The sequence below is a fragment of the Lissotriton vulgaris genome, chromosome 1_1 (assembly GCF_964263255.1).
Source record: "Lissotriton vulgaris chromosome 1_1, aLisVul1.2, whole genome shotgun sequence".
Taxonomy (NCBI): domain Eukaryota; kingdom Metazoa; phylum Chordata; class Amphibia; order Caudata; family Salamandridae; genus Lissotriton; species Lissotriton vulgaris.
Genome location: NC_141685.1, coordinates 206,737,940 through 206,761,337, shown reverse-complemented (window position 1 = coordinate 206,761,337; position 23,398 = coordinate 206,737,940). Strand labels below are relative to the sequence as shown.

General features: G+C 43.3%; 1 protein-coding gene across 1 annotated transcript in view; it reads left to right on the top strand.

The window, feature by feature from the left end:
* Nucleotides 1-22,951, top strand: part of LOC147740889 (uncharacterized) — an 88,231-nt gene extending 65,280 nt beyond the window's left edge. Inside the window, exons 8-10 of the mRNA XM_086925039.1 lie at nucleotides 6,710-7,957; nucleotides 21,159-21,262; nucleotides 22,856-22,951. Coding sequence (XP_086781165.1) covers nucleotides 6,710-7,957; nucleotides 21,159-21,262; nucleotides 22,856-22,951 — 1,448 coding nt within the window. The remainder of the gene's footprint in view (nucleotides 1-6,709; nucleotides 7,958-21,158; nucleotides 21,263-22,855) is intronic.
* Nucleotides 22,952-23,398: the final 447 nt, after the last annotated feature.

Here is a 23,398-nt window from a genome sequence, read left to right as displayed (position 1 = left end):
CAGCAGATGTAGATTTAGGCATTGCTCCATTGTGCCGAGCCGCTCACGGAACCCATATTGCGCCTCCGACAGCGTATCTGTTGCCTTAATCCAGCGAGGAGGTGCTCTAGAACAACTCTACCTGCCAACTTCATTGTTGAATCCAGCAAGGATATTGGCTGATAGAACCTGGGGGATTGCGTGTTCTCCTTAGCCACATGCGTGCTCATGATGAGCTCAGCTCGTCATGAGGCACAGTGGCCGTGTGCTCATGACGAGCTCAGCTCGTCATAACGGCGGCAACGCTTGCAAGCGGGCTAATTCCCCCGCTGTGCTGAGCGTTCCACAGAAACGGGTTTGGCCGTGACGAGCTCAGCTCGTCATGAGCACAGCGCCACCGTGCTGCGTGACGAGCTGAGCTCGTCACGAGTACCGGGAGGCTGTGTGCGCCCCCCTTCCCCCAGCACTGCGGGGGAATTACCCCCGCTGCGAAGGGGTTAAAACAAAAAATTGCACTATTACAACAGTGTGTCATGTTTGAGGGAGACCCACTTTACAAACAGCATTTAAATGTTGCAAAGTAGGGGGGCCCAGAGGTCTGATGCTGATTCATACAGGTCCATAGGGACACCGTCCGGACACAGAGCTTTAATGAATGGGCTCTTGCTAATAGCCTCCAATACTTTGTCGTGTGTGAATTCTGTTGCTAAAGGGAAGCCCACCTCCTCCTCTTCGTAACACTGGGCGGCCATCACACTGTAAACTCCTTAAAGTGTCTACCCAAGCTGATGGTAGTGACAACAAAGTTGAGCTTAGCACATACAGACCTAACCTTGTTTGCCTCAATCCAGAAGGCTCTAGTGTCCTTCAGCCTACATGCCATTATCAGTTTACCCCAATATTCATTTTGCAGTTTCTTCGTCCTATTCCGTAGTGCTGCCTTATACTCTACTCTACATCTTCGCATTTTATATGGATCCCTGGGTAACTCTTTTAGGGCCTCGTGATGCTCGGCAAAGGCTGATATGTTGGAATAATCCCTGCCACTCCTGTATGTCGAGTGTGAGGGCTGTGTGAATGTAAACCTCTGCCACAAACAACCTCGGGACCCACATATTAAAAGAGAATTGCTGCAATCTGTGGATCGCTACTGGTGGGATTGGGTTTTCATTTTGCCTACCCAAAATCTGTGCATAGTGCCAGCTTTTTTTCAGGCCCTCTCTAAGGTTTCTGAAATGCAAAATCTCAGAGATGAATAATGCTCGGGGTGGGCACATACCAGTAAACTCCGCCACACAAGGATGACAGAGATTTTTGCCAAATTACGTGATCGAAGTGAAGCGTGTGTTGGGAAAACTCCGCCAGCGGAGTAGAGTATACCCCCACCACTAGAACATAGTAACTCAAGTTACACTGCACCTCCTTTCGAACCCATTCATAATGCTTCAATACAACACCTTATTCGGAAGGCTGCTTTCCTAGTTGCTATCACGTCAGCAGGTAGAGTTAGTGAGATTCAAGCTTTATGCTCTCACAAACCTTTTACAGTATCCCTTAGCAGTAAAATGGTTATGAGTATTCATCCGAAATTCTTATCCAAAGTTGTTTTGGATTTTCATGTTAATCAATCCATTACGTCGACTACTTTCTTTCAGATCCCTTCCACTCCAGCAGAGAGAACTCTCCACACTTTAGATTGCAGACGGGTCTTAAAACTTTATCTAAACAAAACAAAAGACATATGCAAGTCTAATCAATTCTTTGTAAACTATCACCCTGTGCATCTAGATTTAGCGACATCTAAGGAATCCATATCCAGGTGGACAGATTCTTGCATCCTACTAGATCCTACCAGAAGGATTTTTTTTTCCGGTTGACCAAAAGTTCATTCCACTAGAGGAAAACAGCTACAGCCGCTTTGACTACTGCTAAAATATTCAAAGCAGCTTCGTGGAAGTGGTTTGACACTTTTATGAGACACTATTGGTTGGACTCAGATGCTAGAAATGATTTCTATTTATCCCCTTTTTCTCTTCTACCACAGTTTGTAGGGAGCAGCTTTCTTCTGTATTCAGAGCTTAAGATTATCAAATTATTATGGAGATCCCCTGAGAGAGTTTCTTACCTGTAATACTAGTTCTCTCTTTCGGTGATATCCATGGAAATTATAATCACCCTCCTCCCCCAGTGGAAGAGTCAGGGACAGTCTTCTTCCTTAGCAATACTATTGTTTTCTCTGTAAAAAAGAACTGAGGTAACTGCCACCTGCTGGGCATGATAGGATATTGGTGGTCTCTGAGCCCTTAAAGGCACAGAGTCACTTCTCAAAGTTGCAGAACTGCAGCCTATAGATCTACATTGTCCTCTTCCTTCTTGAGATTTATAAGGGCAAATTACTCAGCTCCTAATGATTTTCCTGTTTTTTAAATTATTTATTGACCCTTTTTTAAAGGTAAAATAAAGCAATTGGCCTAATATAGCCTTATGTATAGCCTGTAAAACATTTTAATGAATGAAGTGCTAAATCTGCCCTTCATGAAGTAAGGCATACAACTATACTTAAGAATATATATTGCAACGAAACAGATCTCAGATCACCGCATGTGGGCGGGACTATTCAGTGCTCATGATTTCAATGGAAATTCCCATGACATAGAACTAGGATTACAGGTAAGAAGCCAATCCTTCTTCAGTCACAAATGAATTTAGGCACTTCCTAAGTAAACCTACATGCACTTTGTCACTCATACTTCCACTCATGCATGTTTTCATCCACCCACCGACTCATTCTTGAATTCACCCTCCGACTCAACTGCAATAAAACAGGAACACAAATTTAACAAGTGTATGGAAGATAAAAGAATGAAACTAGAAACAAAACATGCCACCACTTCACATTAGTGGGTGTATGCTTCCACTACACAAACACTGTTAATCATAGTAGCAGGTGACCATCTTGCAGTGGTATTGTACATAGTGTACTTTTGTATTAAAGTTCCGATATCTCTGTCAGATTTAAAAGGCACATATCTTCCATTTGAGGGGCAAAAACAGTGATACCCTGCGCAGAATAGCATTCAAACTGGCCATCGTTCAATCCAAAAATGTATGGCGCATCACTGTTGTAAATGTAAATGTAGTGCTTTTATATAGTGCACGTATCACCCCCGAAGGGGTCTCAAGGCGCTGTGCACATACCGCTGTGGAACCCTTTCCTGGCCTTTCCCTGTGAAGTGCCCACTCCTGGGCACCCCCAAGGTGAAGCCAGGCATCCTAGCACTGTTGGGGCCGTTGTGGAGATTAAGAAAGCTATTGCCCAGAGTTGCAGAGTGGGACCCATGATTAGAATAGGCACGAGGCAAGAATATCAGGTCCGGGGAAATTGAGCCCAAGACCCACCGAGGCGGGAATTGTACCCTGGTCTGGGCCAGACCTCTGCATCAGGGTCTGCCGCTCTAACCATTGAATAACACAAACAGAGACTGTTTGAAAGCGACGCACTATGCACAGGCCCCCGCGGGGTGCTCTATAAACCACAGTGATACATGATATCAAATGTTAATGTTTCAAAACAATATATATACAGGTTCATTCCACCAAAATATTGTCCATATTCCTCTGCATCAAAAAAGTATAAACAAATCAAATGAAGAACATCATGTTTTAATGGTAATTTTCTTTTCCTGTACTTTGTTCTTCCTTCTTGTGGTACATTACTTCATGTACATCCATTCATCTTTTTCAGTTAATCCCAATGCATTTCGGTATAACAATACCTTCATCAGGGGAATACTGTAATCAAAATCAACACAATAACAATAATCAAAACTGGGGATTAGGGAGCCACAGACTCCACCTCGTGTGCATATCAGTTCTAGTGCAAGTTTGTCATAACAAGTGCCAGCTTAGCTTAGCCTTCACCAGGGTGTCTGAAAGCAAAGTATAAAAACCACCACGTAACACACTGTGTCCATATCCAAATGAATACTATAATAAGCGTGTACCTGACTCGATGCAATTCACGACTGTGCTGTAAACAGTATCGTATTCCTAAATTAGTAAAAAAAAGCTGGTAACTATCTATGCTGGCCATTTCTGAAAAGTCTAAAAACTAAAACAAGCTGCCTCCTACCTATGTCGATAAACGTTCTCCCATATGAGTGAGCGTCGATGCTGCCTGGCCACTCGTATTCTTTAACTGAAAAAGACACACAATGCCGTTAGTGCCCCGCTAACGAATCCTGTCTGCTTCCCACCCTTGACCCGCATCAGTGCCTCTCGTTACCTTGCTACCGGAATCGAGCACTTCTCTCGTCGTCTTGCGTTAAAGGCACTTACTCTCCACCGTCCTTATGAGCTACCTTCTATTTCCGCATAAACACAAAAGACGGACTCCATGCGCTACACTCTATGATGGGCGCCATTTTAAGCTAGTCAATAATCTGCTAGTGCGTGTGAACTTGCATTAAGGTGAATAACGAGACATATTGGACACTGTTAAAAAATGTGTGCATAATGTGTGCCAAAAATGAAATGGTAAAGTGCTGAAGATGCTAATTCATATGCCTCCACTAAGTAGGTCCTAGTTGTGACAAAGTTGCTGTTCATGCTGTCAATGATAATAACATTTATTATACACAGTGCATATGCTTGTTACAGAAAACACGCAAATTCAATTTTGTCGTTGAGTCCATACGGTTCTAGCGTATTCAAACTGCGAATCCAGTATGTTTCCCTTTGTGATAATTGGCGATTGGTGTCAGCATGTACCTCCTGATCTATACTTTCTAACACAGTGAATCGCAATTGTGGGATCGTGTGTTGTCGCTCTTTCCAATGCATTGCTAAGTTGGATTTAGGATTGCAAGTTCTTATCAGGCTTTTATGCTCCGTTATGCGGACCTTAACTTTTCTAGTGGTTTTCCCCACATATACCAGCCCGCAAGGGCATTTGATGGCAAAGACTATGAGTATGTCCAAGTAGTTAATTGCTTTTGCATCAATGGAATATGTGATCTTGATTTGGTCATGACAGCAATTTAACTCAGTCAGCAGGTTCTCTAGCACTTCATGTGTACCATCCCACACCATTAGGATGTCGTCAATATACCTGACGTAAAGCTTAAGATGTTGTGACCATTGGGAATTCTGCAGAATGTTTTCATTCTCATACTTTGCCATAGTCACAATATGCTCTAACCATTGAGCCACACTTCTCCACTGTTGTACTGATCTAAGGTGGACAATACAAAGATTATAAGATAGTGGAAATCTTTGAATGGTAAAACTGCGATACACTCGGACATTACCATTCCAAAGTGGCCATCCAGTTTAAAAACGTGGCTGCACAGAATGCAGCACACTGCCGATGAGATGTGCGGCAACCCCGCCTCCCCGGGAGAGAGTCTGACAGCGGGAGCTTCATGTTCAGATAAAAAGAAGGAAAGAAACGTAAGGGGCTCTGTAAAAGGAAACACATGTAAAACAGATTGCCCACCAGCCAAGGCACTGAAGCACACTAATTTTCAAGCAGACGTGCACATATGTTCAGGATACATGACATGTCTCACAGGGCCATAGAGTCAAAGGCAGAATTGGCTAGCCCGGGAAGAAGCAGAATGAAAACGACACTCGGACACGAGAGGGCTGACCAAACGACTGTATGAACATGTATGGAAAGATGTTTTCATTCTTTTTTTTTATTTTAAGAGCTTGCAAACAAGGAAATCTCAAAGGCCGTCCCAAGAAGGTTTGGCAAGGAGTATCACAGTGAAAATCTCCCAAATGCCTTGCTTACTATACTAATGTGTGAGCCTCTTGGCTTTAACATACTATGTTCACAATAACTAATGCTGCCTGCTGCTTTTGTTGTCATTTGTCATAATAAACAGATCAGACCCAGGGCATCTGACATAACATTTCCTAACGAATCACTCAGACCCATACCCTCTGTCATCGGCCCTTCACTGCAACTAACTCAGGCCTACTTATTAAGACTATGCTTTCTTACAAGGTAACCATCAAGTACACAGTCATAAAGTGACAACTGTGTACGACATTACTGTTGGAAAAGCAATATACAACCCGACTAAGAAGGTTAACAAGGAATATCGTAGTGCTAGTCTTCCACCCTAAGGCTTGATCCGAGGAACAGTTGGCAAAACAATATGCAACCACTCTGAAGAGAGCCTAACAAGGAGTATTGCATATCTTGCCCTTCAAGTGTTGGAGGATTAGTAAAATCCCCCATTAAAGGCCTATGTCTTTTACATGTGATTTACACAATAAATATGTCAGACCTACAGCTTTTGTCATGCATTTTCATTATCAAAAGATCAAACCAGTGGCTTCAGACATAAAAATGTGGTTTGTTGCTGGACAACGGCACTGCAGTCTCTGAATGAAAAACAGCAAACTAGCCTACTAATGAGGGTCGGCAGTTGTCCCACATTTTGTAGACATATCCGCAATCATAACCTCTGTCCCACTGCTCACTCAGAGCCACTGCAGGAAACCCCAGTGGCCCTGAATTTGGCTTCCCACTATGTTTAACCATCTTAAATGGCAAGCCTTAATAAACTGTAAAAGAGCTTCCTACTGGTGGCGGGGAGGGAGGAACTGTACCATTCTGGGTGGTCGCCTGCATTGTCAGCTCACTCAGTTCACCTAGAAGAACCCCCCTCTGATGTAGTGATGACATCACTAATGTGTTCCTGTGTTCTTTTTCCAGATCTTATTGCTACAAACAGCACAACAACAGCCTCTCCAACCACAACTGTCACAACAACAGTCTCGCCAACCACAACCGTCACAACAACAGCCTCTCCAACCACAACTGTCACAACAACAGCCTCTTCAACCACAACTGTCGCAACAACAGCCTCTCCAACCACAACTGTCGCAACAACAGCCTCTCCAACCACAACTGTCACAACTACAGCTCCAACTACAACTGTCACAACAGCCTCTCTAACCACAACTGTCGCAACAACAGCCTCTCCAACCACAACTGTCGCAACAACAGCCTCTCCAACCACAACTGTCACAACTGCAGCTCCAACTACAACTGTCACAACAGCCTCTCCAACCACAACTGTCGCAACAACAGCCTCTCCAACCACAACTGTCGCAACAACAGCCTCTCCAACCACAACTGTCGAAACAACAGCCTCTCCAACTACAACTGTCACAACTACAGCTCCAAATACAACTGTCACAACAGCCTCTCCAACCACAACTGTCGGAACAACAGCCTCTCCAACCACAACTGTCACAACTACAGCTCCAACTACAACTGTCACAACAGCCTCTCCAACCACAACTGTCGCAACAACAGCCTCTCTAACCACAACTGTCGCAACAACAGCCTCTCCAACCACAACTGTCGCAACAACAGCCTCTCCAACTACAACTGTCACAACTACAGCTCCAACTACAACTGTCACAACAGCCTCTCCAACCACAACTGTCGCAACAACAGCCTCTCCAACCACAACTGTCACAACAACAGCCTCTCCAACCACAACTGTCACAACAACAGCCTCTCCAACCACAACTGTCACAACAGCCTCTCCAACCACAACTGTCACAACAACAGCCTCTCCAACCACAAGTGTCACAACTACATTGTTGCCAACCACAACTATTATAACAACTGAAACTACAGCCTCACCAATCACTGCAACAACTGACACTGATACAACTAGCCCTGCTATGACCAGCACTGCAACAACCAGCAGTGCAACAACTGCCACTGCTACAACCAGAATTGAAACAACTGGCACTACTACAACTGGCCCTGCTATAACCAGCGCCAAAACAACTGGCACTGCTACAGCCAGCAGGGCTACAACCAGCACTACAACAGCTGGCATAACTGGATCATCTGCCAGCGCTGCAGCTACCAGCAGCGCAACAGGTGCAGCCGGCAGGACGGGTGGCACCACTACAGCCTTCACAACCCGTCCATCCAATACCGGTAAGCAAACCCTAACTAAGTTGTAACACTGAGAGGGCCTGCACAGCGCAGAGCCTCGAGGGGAGCTCCTCGAGGGGAATGTGTGTAGTACAAGCCGTGGTGTGCACCAGAGGTGCACTGGAACCCAGTGCCGGACAGAGTTCTTAGAGAAACCGTCTGGGATATCCTACAGTCAATGTGAACTTGGGATCCCTTACAGAATGTGTGGGGGAGATCCCCAAGAAAATGTGTATTGGTTGATTCTGTAGATTATGGAGAGTAAAGTATGTATTGGAAGAATTTATAGGAGCAATGAGACAATAAAGAATGCATATGCTGAGTGTTCAGAGAGAATAGTAGAGAAGAGACATAGCAAAGTGTTTCTGCAGAGTTCATAGTCAGTAAGGTTAGAGTACACAGAGAATCTATCTGTGGAGGGAGATGGAACCAAGGTGATGAATACAGAGAGAGAGGGAGAGAGCAGAGCACAGACTGAGGTGCCTCCAGCAGAGTGGGATTTCAGTGTGAGGTAATAACAGCTGAGAGATATCTCAGTGTGAGGTAATACCAGCAGAGATATCTCAGCGTGAGTTGACACCAGCAGAGGGATAACTCAATGTGAGGTGACTCCAGCAGAGATATATCTCTGTGTGAGGCGATGCCAGCAGAGACATATCTTAGTTTATGCTGGTAGCAGCAGATATCTCAGAGTGAAGTAACACCAGCAAAGAGATATCTCAGTGTGAGTTGACACCAGCAGAAAGATATATCAGTGTGAGGTGAAACCAGCAAAGATGTATCTCAATGCAATGTGATACCAGCAGACAGATATCTCTGTGTGAGGTGACTCCAGCAGAGATATCTCTGTGTGAGGTGACTCCAGCAGAGATATCTCTGTGTGAGGTGACTCCAGCAGAGATATCTCTGTGTGAGGTGACTCCAGCAGAGATATCTCAGTGTGAAGTGATTTCAGCAGAGAGATATATCAGAGTGAACTGACCCCACCTTAGTGCAAAGCGACACCAGAAGAGAGATATCTCAGTGCGAGGTGACACCAGCAAAGAAGTAGCTTAATGCGGAATGATACCAGCAGAGAGATATCTCAGTATGAGGTGATTCCGATAGAGATATCTGAGTGTGAAGTGACACACCTCCCTATGGGAATAACCTCACACTGAGATATCTCAGGGTGAGTTGATACCAGAAGAGATATTTCTGTGTGAGGTGACACCAGCAAAGAGATATCTCAGTTTGAAGTGATACCAACAGAGAGAGAGCTCAGTGTGAGGTGACACCAGCATAGAGACATCTCAGTATGAGGCCATACCGATACATATCTCAGTGTGGGGTGACACAAGCACAGAGATATCTCAGTGTAAGGCAATACCCGCACAGATATCTCTTTGTGAGGTGATACCAGCTAAGAGATATCTCAGAGAGAGGTGACACCACTAAAGAGATATCAGTGTGAGATGACACCACCAGGAAGATATCTCAGTGTAAGGCAACACCAGCAGAGAGATATTTCAGTATGAGGTGACCCCAGCAGAGAGATATTTCAGTATGAGGTGACCCCAGCAGAGAGATATCTCAGTGTGAGCTGACACAAGCAGAGAGATATCTCAGTGTGATTTGATACTAGCACAAAGATATCTCAGTGTGAGATGACACCGGCATAGAGATATCTCAGTGTGAGGCAATACCAGCTCTGAGTGCTGAGCAGCCACTGTGGTCTACACCAGCAGTTTTGTCGGAGTAGACTTTTGCATCGGTCTTCCATTTCCCCGTGTGAGATATTCACATGCTTCACATGGAGTGGTGTGGCTCACTGGTTAGAGGCGGCAGACCCGGAAGCAGTGGTCGGCCTGGGACCAGGGTTCGATTCCCGACACGGCAGGGTCTTGAGCCATGGTCAGCGGACTCGATAATTCTCACCTCGGTACCTACTCCAACCATGGATCCCATTCAGAAACTCTGGGCAATAGCTTGCTTAATCTCTACTAACGGCCCCATCAGCGCCGGGGATGCTTGTCTTCACCTTGGAGATGCCCAGGAGGGACCATCTCACAGGGAAAGCCAGGATGGGTTCCCCAGCGGTATACAGCGCCGGGACGCCTCTTTGCTGGGGCAGCTGTGCGCTTTACAAGTATACGACATTTAACATTTCTGGACCAATGCTCTGAAGGCGAGAGCTGACAGTTCATGCCAGTTTTTAGGCAAGCGAATTTTTGGACTATGCAGTCTAACCAATAAGAACATGATTTCTCCCCCAGAGGAACTGAATAGTCAGTCCCCAGGAGATCTTCCGCCAAGCCAGCCTTGCGAGCGCTCCATTGGCTCCCCATTGAGAGGAGAGTAAAGTTTAAGGCCCTTGCCACCTGCCACCGTATTTTGTATGGCAAGGCACCTCTCCCGCTCCAGAGCCTAGTAGCCTACTACGAGCCTACACGCAGTCTTCGGTCCTCACAGGTCGGGCTGTTAAAAGTACCAAGAATATTTAAAGCTCGTATGGGAGGCAGGTCCTTCAGATACCTTGCTCCCAAATGCTGGAACAAACTGCCACTGGAACTTCGGCTTGAGCCCTCCGAAATCCAGTTTAGGAAAAAACTTAAAACCTATCTTTTTCAGTAGATAGCTAGGTTAGGAGGAGGGGGGACAGTCATTCCACTTATCATAGCGGGGGGACACGCCAGTGGCGTAACCAGGCGCTTAATAAATGTCCAATAATAATAATAATAATAATAGTCCAGCACACGTGCGGGGATCATGGAGCACTTCTTTGCAATATTCATTCTTAAGTATAGATGATTGTATTTCTTCAGTTGGGCCAGGAAGAGCATTTCACTTATTAAAATGTTTTGCAGCCTATAAGTGAGGCTGCATTGGCCAATTGCTTTAATTTGCATTCTAAAAAGGGGTAATATATAATTAAAAAAACAAGAAAATTAGCAGGAGCTGTGCAAATTGTCCTTATAAATGTCATTCACAAATATTTTTTAAAGGAACATGGAGAAGAAGGCAAGGCAGACCTATAGGGTGCAGCTCTGTAGATATGTAAAGTGACTCTGTGTCTTAAGGGAGCACAGCCCACCGTATTCTATCGTGCCCAGTAGGTGGCAGGTACCTCAGTTAATTTTTCTAGCTCCTGGTAACAGGATCTTAGAGGACTGTGCTCAGCCTTTTTTGGAATGTTCCTTTAAAACTTTCACTCAGAATTTGTTGTCAACACCTTAACTCAATGGTTTCCAGCATTTTTCTGTCGATTTCCAACAGGAGAATAATTTTTCTAATCAAATAAAATGCCATCTTGATTTTACAAAAGGTCTATCTGTGACAGAAAGAAGGCCAAATCTGAACCTCATGATGTGTGTATTTTCTGCCTTCCTGTCAGTCACATCTATGATAGATGCACCCCAAGACCTTTTCCAGGTGTACCCTGAGGGACACAGAGAAGATTCGCCTTCATGGAGCTGAAGAGCGATGCAGAAAGCAGGAAGCTCAGTACAAAGGTAGGACATCACATGAGCGAGAAGAGGGTCAAACCTCTACCAGGACTCTTCCACCTTCCTCTGAGGACTCCAGGAGAAGAAGATCTAATGAGAAAAAATAGTTAAAAAGGATGCAATTCCAGGTTGACATCGACATGGTATGAGGTGCAGTGCCTCCATGCTCATCATCGAGAGCTGGGTCAAAGTCAAGAAGGAGATAACATTAAACATCAACACACAGGAGGTCAATGTCCAAGGTTTCCATGACGTCAAGACACAAGGGTCGCCCGACGACGAAAAGTCTGTCAACATCGAGACATAGAGGGAAATCGACATCGAAAAGCCTGCCAACATTGAGGCATACCAGATCTGTAAAAACGGTCAGGGGATTGAAAAAGAGAAGGTGGCCATCAACGCCTGGCTCAGAATATTTCAGGGCGTACACACCATCTTTGCTAGCCCTTCTTCTGGGCTTTCAATAGCCACACTCCACGGAGCATGCAGAGTTCCGAAAAACTCAGTTCTGCGGGACAGAGTTTTTTCCCCGCTCGTTAATGTTAAGTTGGCGAGCATGAGCAAGGAAAATCCAATGCTAGACCACCTCCCAGCAACAAATGGTTGCTACTGCTCGCATTTAGAAACCTTCTGTTCGCATTGAGGAAGCTGCCGCTCAAGTAAAGCATCTTCTCGAGCGGCAGAAAGAAGCAGTCAAAATCAGCGTGAATGGTGCGACCTAACACACTTTGCCACTTGCGGAATTCTGCGTAGCGCGGCAGGCTTTTTTGGTCATTACCCGGAATTCTGCATAGCGGAACTCTGCAAACTCTACCCAGACCTAATTGTGATCAAGTCCTTGTTCAGGAGAAACGTAAGGAGCAATGAATCCACCCTTACAAACTTTATGAAAGGCAGTTCTATCCACAATGGGTTCAAACCTCTCATTGGTTGCAAGGCCACCACCCACATTAGAAGCAAAGACCTTTCCAGCAGTACCAAAGGAGTCAACCAAAGAAAAGAGGTGGCTACCAATATCTACAAGGGGGAAACCTACAGGCTCCAAATAGTGAGCCCATCTGTTACCCACAATATCTGCCAGAGTGGAAATCCATCACAACGATGCCGGGGTTCTGAATATTGTATAGAATGGTTATAGCCTCATATTCACCAGTCTTTCACCAAATATTCCACTAAAATCCCCCAATCAATATCTGAAAATGCTGAGATCAGAAGTGAACATCTTGTACAGAAGTATACAATGGAGCTTGTACCTCTCAACCCATGGCGAACATGGATTTATTACCTTTATTTCATGGTCAAAAATAAAGGTCCCAAAAATGAATTCAGTCCCACACTAGATCAGAAAATTGCACACAAATGAATACAGAGAGAAAAATCCAGAATGTTATCATTACATCTAATTTATCCTCAACTCCATCAAGGAGACTGGCTGCGTTACATAGTTCCTCAGGAGACGTACTTTCACATTCTTATAGCCAGGAAACACAGCAAATTCCTGAGATTTGTAGTAGAACATGATCACTATAAGTACAGAGTACTCCCTTTTGGCCTAAAATCGGCCACCAAAGCTGTTTCGAAGTGTATCGCAGCGGTCGCCACACATCACAGGAAAAGCCGAATACTCATTTATCCATACCTAGATAACTGGATTATCAAGGCGTCAATGCAACAACAAGCACAACTTCATCATCTAATACCTATCTCTATTCCGAATAGGCTCAGGCCTCATTACGGTGAAACCCAGAAAGCCTCCTACCACAGGTTTGAGGATTTCCGAATCTCATCGCAGGTTTCACTTTCGACCGCCACATTATGATGCAGGCAGGTAAAACCAGCTGGTCATTCCGGCTGGATTCCAACAGGCTCAAAGAACCCATCGGTCAGTCGGAGGCCTGACCTTTATACCTATGGACAGCATTTCTGCCATAGGGATTACAATGTCAGTTTCCGACAGGCTTACCATGTCGGGCTTTCTGACGTGCAAAGTCTGTCGGAAATTGACCTTGGACCCCTAGCAGGGCCTCCTTAACCCTGTGGCCTCTGGTTGGGGGCTGAGGGGGCACCTATGGTGTCCCCTGCTAATCCCTGCTAATCCCTGCATCGAGTGGCAGGTACCTTGAGGTGCCTGCCACATGGTGCAGGGATGAACAGGTTCTCCCATTTCACCATGGGAGCTTGTGCTAAGGCCGGTTTATGGCAGCAGCACAAGCTCCCATAGAGAAATGGGAGTATGGTCCGATCGCATTGTAATGCCACAGTCGGGATCGTAATAAGACCCTCAGTCTTCATGTCAATCACAAGAACAATCTCGTAATCTGTTCAGTCTCTTCATTATCTAAGAGGAACTATAGACTGCATAAAAGCAAAAGTGTATCCTTGGAGAGACTTTTATCCATAAGTCTAAAATGTCAATCTCTCATTCAATGGTGGGAAAAGTATCTTCTCTTCTAAGCACGAAGGTATCTTGCATATTTCTGATGTCAAATGCCCATCTTCAGATGACACCATTACAAGAGTGTCTTGAGGGCCAGTGGAGTAAACGCTCAGGCAACCGTGAAGACAAGATCACACTTCTCCTCACAGCGAGGCAATCTTTCAAATGGTGGTGCAAGCCGAAAAACATCCAGCAAGGATGCATTTACATCAGGATATTCCCTCCCAGACGATAGTGACCTATGCCTCTCTGTTAGGTTGGGCGAGATAGATTTATTTGCAACTGCATAAAACAAAAAATTACCAAATTTTGCCTTGAGGTACTATCAACCAGGTACATCGTGGAATGCCCTATGGATCGGCTGGCCCGGCAAATTTCTCTTTGCTTTTCCTCTAATCCCCCTAATTCCATCAGTAATCATCAAGCTGTCTTACTCAAAGGCCAGAATGATTTTAATAGCTCCAGAGTGGCCCCAACAATGGTAGTTAATAGACCTTTTCCACATGTCAGAACATCCTCACCTGAAGCTGCTGTATAGACTGGAGGTTCCAATGAAATTTGGAGGTCAGATGCTTCATCCCAAATCTCTATTCTTTGAATTTGGCAGCATGGCTCCTGAGCTCGTAAAATATGGACATTTAAATATACCACAGGAATGCATCAACATTCTCAAAGAGGCTAAACGTGTTCAGCTTACTCTTTTAAATGGAGGAGATTCAGTGTCTGATGTTCTTAGAAGAACTTTGATCGAACTATTTGCCAAGAAGTAGCTGCACTTCCATACTTGCTTTATTTGGCCAATTCCGTCCTGCAATTGTGTTCTATTAGGGTCCATTTGCCAACTGTTACTGCCTATAGAAAATGTCCTTCACAAATCTCTGTTTTCCAAATCCCTGTTATTAAGGACCTCCTAGAGGGTATAAAGAAGTTTTTTTTGCCCAAAACACCCCCTTCCCTTCCTTGAGAATTGAACCTAGTACTCTCAATTCTCATGGCATCACCTTTTGAACCCATTCACAAAACCTCATTGCAACACCTTCCTTGAAAAGCCTTCTTTCTTAGTTGCTATCATGTCAGCACATAGGGTTAGTGAGAACCCAGCTTTATGTTCTCACAAACCATATACAGTATTCTATAGCAGTAAAGTGGTTATGAGGACCCATCCGAAATTCCTAAAAAAAATATAAAAAACACACAAAAGGGTCCATGATAACGCGGATATTCAGGAGAAGAAAGCAGGGAAAACTTTGAAGTCAGGAAATCATCCAAAAATACATATGTCCCATAGACCAATAATTTTCAAAATGTCATTATCAAAAAATATAAATACGTTTTATAAATTAATTTATGATATCACATATACACATCTAAAAAAACCCCATTAATATTGTACATCAATTGTTAAGGAGCCCCTTTAACATGATGAGGAGCAGTAAATGTAATAAAATATACACATCAGAAAACAACATAACAAAGGACAACAACAATTTCATATAGACACTGTTAGAAATGGGGATCGCTGGTTGGCTAAGGCTTGCGCCAAAGCTAGGCAGAAACCACCACTCTAGTCAGGGAAAGGGAGTTACACGCCAAAGATAACCCCTGCTCACCCCCTTGGTAGCTTGGCACAAGCAGCTAGGCTTATCTCGGTGGCGATGTGTAAAGCATTTGCACAACATACAAAGTAACAACACCCTAGGCACACCAAAAAAGGAACTCCACACAAGGTTATATAAAAATAGCCTTTCTACTATAATGGAAACACATCAGATAGTAATCACTCAATATACACTATGCCAACTGGCACGGGCAATATTTACAAGGGATTATTTACACATGACAGGGCCACGTGGGCCATTGTCAGAATTAGCACTTGGTAAAGAATAGTAAAAGTAAAAATATAGACGAACTTAGAACACAGCCAGTAATCACTGGCAGACACTATACTCAGCGTAAACCTGTAATATAAATCATAACAGGCACAGTATCACATAAGGCGGGAACTCAATTCTGCGCCAACCTCATAAGCTACAATAGGATAAACCACAATCTCCTAAACATAACTTGCATTAGGAAATAAACTTAAAAGCATAACCTTCAGTAGGGAATAAATCAAACATGGACCACAGTAGAGAAATAAAACAGTAGGTAAAACCTAGTAAGCATAAAAGCACATCTATGAGCATAAATCAAGGTGCATAAATCATACTATGAACATTACATTTCCTAGCACTTATAAAAATGACATTAAGGCCTTGCGCCCTACAAAACCTAAAAGTCCCCTGGACCAACTGGCCATCTCTAAGGGGCTCAAATGCCGTCTGTCCATAAAGTCAGGGCTGCTGCCTATGCAGCAACAGTCACTGGGGCGCAATTGGCGCAAACCTAAATGTGGCAGCTGCCCACTACTTGCTGGGCAGCTGGGAATCTCAATGAAGGGCCTAAACGTTGCAGCGGGCACAGTCTTAAAATTAGAATTTTTCTCCGTTTAGGAGTCCTAAAGTTAGGAGTCCTAACTTTACTACTACTACTAAATTGAGAAAAATCCTAAAGTTAAGACTTTCGGTATTCACAGAAGGCATTTAGGAGTCCTAAAGTTAGGAGCCATAACTTTACTACTACTAAATTGAGAAAAATCCTAATTTTAAGACTTTCGGTATTCACAGAGGCATTTAGGAGTCCTAAAGTTAGGAGTCCTAACTTTACTACTACTAAATTGAGAAAAATCCTAATTTTAAGACTTTCGGTATTCACAGAAGGCATTTAGGAGTCCTAAAGTTAGGAGTCATAACTTTACAACTACTAAATTGAGAAAAATCCTAATTTTAAGACTTTCGGTATTCACAGAAGGCATTTAGGAGTCCTAAAGTTAGGAGTCCTAACTTTACTACTACTAAATTGAGAAAAATCCTAATTTTAAGACTTTCGGTATTCACAGAAGGCATTTAGGAGTCCTAAAGTTAGGACTACTAACTTCTGCGAATACCGAAATGAGTAAGTGCATTCTGTGAATATCGAAATGAGTAAGTGCATTCAGTGAATACCGAAATGAGTAAGTGCATTCTGTGAATACCAAAATAGTAGTAAGTTTAGGATTGAGTCTTAAGTTCATTCTGTGAATCGGGCCAGAAGTCTACACTGGTTGAAGTAACAACATGTAAAAGGTGGCCTCAGTCACCACAGACTCGCGGGTCATAACATATATGTCAAGCAGATAAGAGGATGTGACCCCACCCGGTGAAAAAGCGACTTACTGAGATTTACAGCAGCCACAGGAAGTTAGCCCCACCACTGGGAAAAAATATAATACTAGTCGCAGTACGAACCCAGTTAGCACTAACCCAGGTGTCTGAAAGGATCTTACTGAATAGTCTGACTGGACCAGCTCCTAGATTAGTGATAGAGATTCTTGGTCCTGTGCTAAAGATAATTCTAAACAGGATAAACAGTATACACATAGGTACTAAGTACTGAAGCTACTCAAGGTAAATATAAAAAATATCATAATTCAGTGGAATGACTTACAGCCGAGACTAAAACTAGCATGAAAAGCCTGAAGACGTTTAAGGATTGGCCACTAGGTATGAACGGAAGTCGTAGATCCATTCATATGGGGGATATATAGTAAGCCATGATAGTTGACAGCCGCGATGATGTGTGAAAAAGGGGATGCACCTTAATGAAAAAGATATGCACACTAAATATAAGGTCATAAAGTAAATTCCTATCAGTACAGATTCCATACTGTACAATGGCCCTTCTCAACATAGTAAGAACTGTTAATCAGGTCGTGTGGACCCGGGAAACACTTTCAGTCAGAAAAAACACGGCCACCATATTTCAGGGGCAGGTATCTAAAATGCGAGGAACTCAATACAAATACGACAATGTCCCAGATATAGCTGACAGGTGTTCAGAGGGTAGATTACAATTTTAGAACATGCAAGTCCTACAGCAACAGTAGATGGAATCTAACAGTGCAAATTTATTCTTAACACTGGTAAATATGAGAGTGAGAAGGAACATGAAGTGCTCTATCAACAGCACATTGCCTACGGTCAAGACCACTAGTAAAGCTGAAAAAGAACAAATAATAAGAACCATACAGGCAAACATGCTGAACTTACTCAGCATGCATAAGGGTAATGGAAAAACATATTTACATTATGGCATTTTCCCATTGCAGATATTCATTAAGGCCGGTGATAGCGGTCTGGAGGTTATATATCCAAATCACTTCTCTCTTACGTCTCAGGCCATCAATATTGCCATCCTTCGGATTATGTATTCTCTCTAGAATAATCCATTTGAGATCTTTTTCTGAATGTTGTAGTTCATGCCAATACGCGACCATTGCAGCACCTATGCACTTATTTCTGATAGCGGATTTGTGCTCACTAAACCTAATTCTGAATTCTCTGGTCATTTCACCTACATAGCCCTATTTGCAGGGACATAAAATAAGATACACACCGTTGGTAGTACTGCAGTTGGTCTTTTTTTAATGAAATTTCTGTTTACCCCATTCTAGTTCTGATGATACAATAGGAAAGTTGAATACATGGCAATTGCCACATTTATGCGTGCCACAGATGGGGTTCTTTCCTGTGATAGATCTCTGAGCATGTTCCTTTTCTCCAGGAAGAACCGATTTGACTAATTAATTTGAAGATTGTTATTCCGCTGAAAAGCAAAAATTGGTCTGGGTAAAGAGTTGATTTGGTGGACTGAGTTAAAAATATGCTACTGCGAATTGATGATCTGGCGGAGTATGTTGTTAAAAGGAGAGTGTCAGGTAACACATACCAACTTGGTGTCATCTGCGTTGAGTTTGTTTTGAAGAAGTGCCTATCTATTGTAATACTTAGCCCTCATATAGGCTTCCCTGATGAGTCTATGGGGGTATCCTCTGTTAAGGAGTTTGCCTTTTAGTTGTTACGCATGTAGATCAAAATTCCTGATTTTAGTACAGTTTATGCGTAACCGCAGAAACTGACTGAACGGTATGCTGCCTTTCTAACACCGCGGGCGATAGCTCTCATATTGAAGGAGCGTGTTTCTTGCTGTGGGCTTAGTATAGAGAGAGACCTCGATAGTGTTGTCAATAACTTGGGTCCAAATATCAAGGAATTCAATCTTCTCTTTGCTCATTTTGGACTGAACCTGAAATGGGGATCACACAAGTTAATCCATAAAATAAACTCAGTGAGTTGTTCTTCTGGAACGCTACATATGAAAATAATGTCATCAATAAATCGATTGGCAATGTTGGATTTTTAAAAAAATGGTGCATTCTCGCAAAAAATGAATGGCTCTTTAAATGCACCAATAAAAATATTGGCTACATTTGGGGAGCAAGCCGTGCCCATACTCACGCCCTGAATTTGTTTGTAAATCGATTTGTTGAATGCGAAATAATTCTCCTGGAGTACTATGGCCAGACACTCTAGGATGAACAAATGGTCATCTTGGTTGTCACTTTTCTCAAGGGCGCTGTTTACTGCTTCTAGTGCCCCTCTTTGGGGGTTATCTGTATATAGCGCCTCAATGTCCATAGAGACTAAAACATCAGTATGGGAATTGAAGGCTATATATTCTATCTTCCCAACCAGATTGCCAGTGTCTCTAACATAGGCAGAAAGATCAGATACCAGGGGCTATAAAAACACATCAACGTTTTTAGACAGTGGTTCAGTTATAGACCCAATAGTAGATACAATTGGTCTAAACAGCGGTTTAGTAGTATTTTTATGGGTTTTGGGTACTCCACATCGAAGCGGAATGTTATTAAATGGTCTATTGAGGTACTCAAACTCCTGCGTGCAAATCAAGCCTTTCTCCAGGGCTCTCTGAGTGATGTTAAGAATTTTTGTTTTAATTCTCTGTTCTGGATATGTGTTAGTTCTTGAATAATGTTCAGGTACTTCCAACATTGCCTGAATTTTTTCTTTGTAATCCATAATGTCTAAAACCATAATACCACCACCCTTGTCACTGGGTTTGATGGCAACTACATTGTTAGAAGATAACTTTTTGAGGGCATGGTAGCCGAAAATCCTAACCAAAGTTGTTTTGGATTTTCACATTAATAAGTCCATTATTTTGCCTGCTTTCTTTCAGCACCCTTCCACTCCAACAGAAAGATCTCTCTACACTTTAGATGTTAGACTGGTCTTATCATTTTATCAAGACAAAACAAAAGACCTACACAAAACTAATCGATTATTTGTAAGCTATGGCCCTGTACGTACAGGTTTCGCCATGTATAAACAATCAATATCTAGGTGGATAGTTTCTTGCATCCTGTCCAGCTATGCTACCTGAAAGTGAATAAAGTTCTGTCTGGTAGACCAAAGCTCCTTCCACTAGAGGGAAAGTAGCTACAGCTGCTTTGATAAGAAAAAATAATATTGCTGTAATACACAAAGCAGCTATGTGGAAATCGGTTTACACTTTTACCAGACTCTATTGTTGGGACATATGCTCAAATAAGACAGGCTTCCCTGAGGAATCTCTTTGCCTAGCTTTCTCTATGGAATGTCTTTTTCTTCTTCCACCACAGTTTGTAGGAATGGACTTGCAACTCTGTTCAGTGCTTATGATTATCAATGGAGATCCCATGAGAGAGAACAATGGGTTCTTAATCCTGGTTCTGTCTCAGGGGAATCCCCATTGAGATCATAAGCAACCCACCCTCCTCCACGGTGGAAGAGACAGAGATGATTAGTAGGTGGTCTATTTCCTGAAGTAGTAGTACTGTTTGCTCGGTAAAAAAAGAACTGAGGTAACTGGCACCTACTCAGCATGATGGGATACTGGTGGGCCGTGATTCCTTATGGCACCAAGTCACTTTTCATAGATGCAAAACTAAAGCCTATAGGTTTACATTGTCCTCTTCATCTTCCTTTAAAAAATGTTTGTGAATGTGATTTATAGGGGCATATTACACAGCTCTTGCTCATATTCCTGTTTTTGTAAATTGTATATTACTCCCTTTTAAAATGCAAATTAAAGTAATTGGCTGACATAGCCTCATTTATAAGCTGCAACACATTTTAATAAATAAAATGCTTATCCTGGTCTTGATGAAGAAAGGGCGAACATCTACACTTAAGAATATATATTGTAAAGATGTACTCTGGGATACCCGCATGTGGGCTAGACTATTCTGTGCTTATGATTTCAATGGAGATTCCCCTGAGAGCAAACCAGGATTATAGGTAAGAAACCCTTTTTTCTTATGCATCATATTTCACCATTTTTGTTATTGTACAAATTACAGTTGCTGCTGGTGTTTCATCAGAAGAGACGGCTCCTTGGTGGGCCATTTTACTCATCGTCCTGTTCGGCCTGGTGATCCTTGTTGTGCCCTTCATTGTGTGGATGGTAAGTTACCTGGTCAGGTCTCCTGCAGTCACAGGAAATGTCTAGTGACAAATGTTATGTTGATTCAGTACCAGCTCACTAACTCAAAATGCAAGTATGGACAGTGCAATGTGTCTGACACATCCCTGAGTGTGCCTTAAGTCTCACGCTGTCTTATGGTGATTGTTTATGGGGGCAATCACACTTTTATGCCCATTACTCAAATACCCAGAAACAAAATACTCCATCACCCAGGTATGTTCTTTCATCAAATCCTGACCTCCACTGTTGGGACAACACCATAGGCCAAAAGAGAAGATGCAAGTATCCCAGGGTTCTTGCAATCATAGCCTGGGGTGTGCCTGTCGATGCACAGTCAGGAAGTAATTACTTTTCTGGTGCTTAAATTAGCGCTTACCTGGCACAAAATGTGGACTCTGAGGCATGAAGTCCCTAAGGCCCAAACAAAGAGGAGGAGTTCTACCATAGTGGAGGCCTTCATGAGACAGTCTATCAAGAATGCTTCCTCTGATAGAAGTGAAGTGTGGCGTGTGTTATATTCCTCAATGTAGCTAGGTTTCTCCTGGCATACTATTTTCCAATATACAATATTATGCCACCAGCTAAAATGTGTCGCAGGAAAGTGTGTTTAAAAGAGGAGGCTTGGGGTACAGTTAAACTACTGTGTTATATATAGGATGTCTTGCTCTTTCTGCTTAAATAAATGCTTCATTAAACTAATCACCTTGTTTCATTAGCAGCAAACATGACAAAAACATTCACTCATGAACCACTGCTGATTCACTATGTTCCTTGGCCGTGTCCTGATGGAAATATTATTATTGACCAGATAAAGATGAGAGTGGTGTCTTTTCATTCTGCCCTAGCTAGTACCAACCCTAGGCGGAGTTCGAGGAGTTGCGCTACACAGAACTCCGCGAAGTGGCAAAAAAACTCTGCCATGCTGCGCGGAGTGCCGAAAGCCGCCGAGTTCCATAGAAAAATGCTGTAGGCGGTGATTTCACGGTGCGGCTGCTAGTCCTCACTGTGCAATCATCACAAACGGCACATTGCACAGCGCAAGCAGTCCCTTCTTTCCCTTTTCTGCCGCTCGAGAAGATTTCTACTCGAGCGACAGCTTTCTCCACGCAAACAAGCAGTTTCGCATTGCGAGCCTACGCGACCACTCACAATGACAAACCTGACCACCCCGCGTTGAGAAATCTGGTTATTTTCCACAGTTGCGCTCGCCAACTTGATGTTGACAATCGAAAAACAAGGAAAAATCTGGCTGGGAGGTTTATTTTCCTAGCTCGCGGTCGCCAACTTGACTTTGATGATCACGAGCAAGGAAAAAAACTCTGGATCTTCGTGAGCTCCGTGTAACGGGGAGTGCGGGAAACTCCGCAAACTCCGCGAGTGGAGCGGAGTTCACCTCCTAGGCTAAGTTAGAACCTTCATTAATATCACCTTTGTGGAGCACTGTCAGATCCCGATGGAAATGTGCTGCTTTGCCCTTCACCCCCAGAAATACACCAATTGATCTTTCCTTATTAGGAATGCCAAAGCACAATGGTACATGTGACCACTTTCGATTTGATCATAATTTTATAGAGAGCAATATTTATCCAAGGGCATCAAGGTGCCATAGCTGACCGTCCAGCACTAAATCATGTGTATAAGCCCACGATAAAAGACAATGCTGCCTAGAGAGTATAGAGTTAGGTTTTGATTGCTTTTCTGAAAGGCAACAGCTCTGGAATAGCTGTCATGGTTTGTGGAAGATAGTTGCAGAGTCTACTTGCGTCGAATAGGCTCTATCTCCCTATATCTTCTTTTGGGTCCTAGGCACAGTGAGCAGATTAGTATGCCGAGCAATGGTTTCTACTTGGAATATACCAGTGAAACATATCTTTAATCCCCACTGGGCTAGGGAGAAAAGGGCCTTGAGCAACATAGAGACAATATGTTATGTTATGTTATAAATCCTTTTATTGCGCGCTCTATTACTCAGGAGTATCCTGGTGCGATGAGTACATGATAAAAAGGCGGGGCCACTAACACACCGAAGAGAGAGATTACAGAGTAATATTAAACAGGTATGTTTTGAGTCCCTTCTTGAACTGCGAAAGTGAGGAGGCAGTGCGAAGGGCCAAA